At 36.6% G+C, this 2,543-nt stretch overlaps 1 protein-coding gene across 2 annotated transcripts in view; it reads right to left on the bottom strand.

The window, feature by feature from the left end:
- The window catches only part of LOC107099401 (protein tweety homolog 2-like), a 13,334-nt gene that overhangs the window by 2,165 nt on the left and 8,626 nt on the right, over positions 1-2,543 (bottom strand). The window contains exon 9 of one of the 2 annotated variants that reach the window (XM_015397497.1): positions 985-999. The exons of the other annotated variant lie outside the window; for it this stretch is intronic. Within the exon in view, the coding sequence (XP_015252983.1) occupies positions 985-999 (15 nt within the window). The remainder of the gene's footprint in view (positions 1-984; positions 1,000-2,543) is intronic. 2 annotated transcript variants of the gene reach the window in all.

Below are 2,543 nucleotides of genomic sequence, written 5' to 3'. Positions count from 1 at the left end.
AAACATTTTTTTTGACCATGTCATAAGAGGGGCTCCGTACAAAAGTTTTGCAGGATCTCGCAAAAGTTTATTTTTTCCCTCCATGTCCCTTTAGGGGCCCCGTAGTATGGAGCCACTAAAGGGAGATGGAGGGGGAGAAAAAAATAACTTTTGCGAGATCCCGCAATAGTTTTGCGAGATCTCGCAAAAGCTTATTTTTTGCGAGATCTCGCAAAAGTATTGTGGGATCCCGCAAAAGTTTATTTTTTCCTTCATGTCCCTTTAGGGGCTCCGTAGCGTAGTGACAATCGCAATGAAAAACCTCATTTTTAGCTTTTTACTGATTAACGCTAAATTCATTAAATCACCATGAATGTATTAGTTTCCGGTATAAATAATGATTAATTGATTATTTTTTGCTGACCGGACTTTTCCTTTAAAAACTGTGATGATTTTGGTTACTACGCCCCCTGCTGGTCAGCAGTGTTTTATCAAATGTTGTGGAACCAGATGCAGGGGAAATATTAAAGCGCTGATTGTTTTCATCTCTGAAAAGTTTTAGGAAAATGTTACATTTGGGACCCGGACACACGGCCAACAGCCCCATTATCTGGTTCTCTAAGGATACAGAGATCTGGGAAAATCATCTCTTTATTTTAATATAATTTATATAATGAATTTACATGAGTTTAAACCTTTTAAATAGAATAACTGAAATAAATACACTTTTTGATGATGTTAAAATGAAGATGCAGCCTGATTGCAGTAACTGAACTAAAACCTGCATGCACAGTAGAGCTACCACTCTGCGGACAGCAGGGGGAGACATAACCTTCTTTATGAGAGGTTTAGGTTCTTTAATGTGATGACAAGTAGTAGTGAGGTGGAGAGCCATGCAAAAAACAGTGAACCAAAGTGATATGAAGCAACACAGAGGTGAAGATATGCTGAACAACAGAGGAGGTGGGAAAGAGTTAATCTGAGGAGAAATAGAAAAAGACTTACTGGATTTCTATACGGCTGAGAGTAAATCTCCAACAGTTGATAAAAGAAAGAGGGGATAAAAAAATGAAGAAAACAAACACGACAAACATAAAGAAATATGTTAAAAGAAGCAGTTAGCTGAAGACGGCTGCATGGCGCTGCACAGTTAGAGTCATGGGGTGGCGGGGGGCATTATTTGCTAGTGGTAATTAGGAAAAATAATAATAAGGCAGAAAACATTATATAATCAGTTTGATGTCCTGTTAGTAGATAAAGATGGAGAAACAATAAAGAAAATAAAAATCTTTGCTGGATCTTCTAACACACAGACGTAGCACCGAAATGGATTTTAAATATAAAAGATGTTTTTAACATTCCTGCCTATTTACCGGGCTTCAGGATGTTTTCTGAGCAACTGTGCGAAATTAAACTTTAATTAAAAATATTCCTATTTTTATCGCTTTGATGTAACTGGGAAAATAAGACCTGTGGCGCTTTTTAATGAAACACATTCAGAATTTCCTCATTTTATCGATGGACCTTTGGCTGTTCCCCTACGATTCCTTTTTAAACATCAATGTTTGTACTAAAATATTATTTCTGTCGTGATTTGTGGACAAAAAGATGTAAAGAGGAGCGCCATCTCCTGGTCAGACCCTGTAATTCAGTGAAAGGGTGGAGTCAGGGTAAAAAATATTGCACCTCCAGGAGAAGGCCAGTGGCTGGAAGTTGGAGGGGATTTTGCTGGGAGTTGCTGCCATTCTGCTGGCGTTCGACTGGGAAACGCCATTTTGAATGGCTGCTACTGTAAGGAAAGGATAAACTATTGTCTGTCTAATGAATTAAGAGCAATGATTCATTTTTTTATGTCAGCAAAACCGTTATTTACTGACAGCGAAGAACTGTCCAGTTTCTCGGTAAAGACATGAAACAATACTGAAATACAGTTATTCTAAATCAGTAGAACTGAGACACGTCAGTCTTCAAACATCCATGAAATTCAATAAATGTGTGGAAATCGTTCCCCTTTTTTCAAACTGTTGTTCTGATTCTAATTGCGAAAGGAGGCTACAGTTCCAGTCATTTTAAAGAAAACAAATAGATTGTTTAATCATGTAGGATTCCCTGCATTAATCAGATTCACTTTAATTAAATATTAAATTCACCCAGTGATTAAGTCTAAAAGTATACAGCTTTATCAATTTACTTTAAATATGTAGGAAATAGATGACATCATATGTGCTTATTGTATCATTTAATTTCCTCATTATTAAGGTCGGATTTTAAAGATGTGAAAAAACAAAGAAAACAAAGGCAGGTATCTGAGCCACTGAGTGAATCAGTGGTGCTATAAAGGCTACATTACGGGTTTCAAGCATTTTCTTGTTGGGCCCTTTATGGTTTACTCTCCAGAATAGAATGAAATGAGACTACAATCCCATTAAAATCACAAAACTGTCACTTTTAAACTAATTATTTTGACTTTAACTGTTTAACAGAATTGAACAGTGCTCTATCTTTCTCCAAAATACTTTGGTTATCCTGAGCTATTTTCTGCATCTGTGCTGCTATAGATTTAG

The sequence above is a fragment of the Cyprinodon variegatus genome, unplaced genomic scaffold (genome assembly GCF_000732505.1).
Source record: "Cyprinodon variegatus isolate N-32 unplaced genomic scaffold, C_variegatus-1.0 Scaffold867, whole genome shotgun sequence".
NCBI lineage: Eukaryota > Metazoa > Chordata > Actinopteri > Cyprinodontiformes > Cyprinodontidae > Cyprinodon > Cyprinodon variegatus.
The sequence above is the reverse complement of the archived record's forward strand: the minus strand, read 5'-3'. Positions and strand labels throughout refer to the sequence as shown.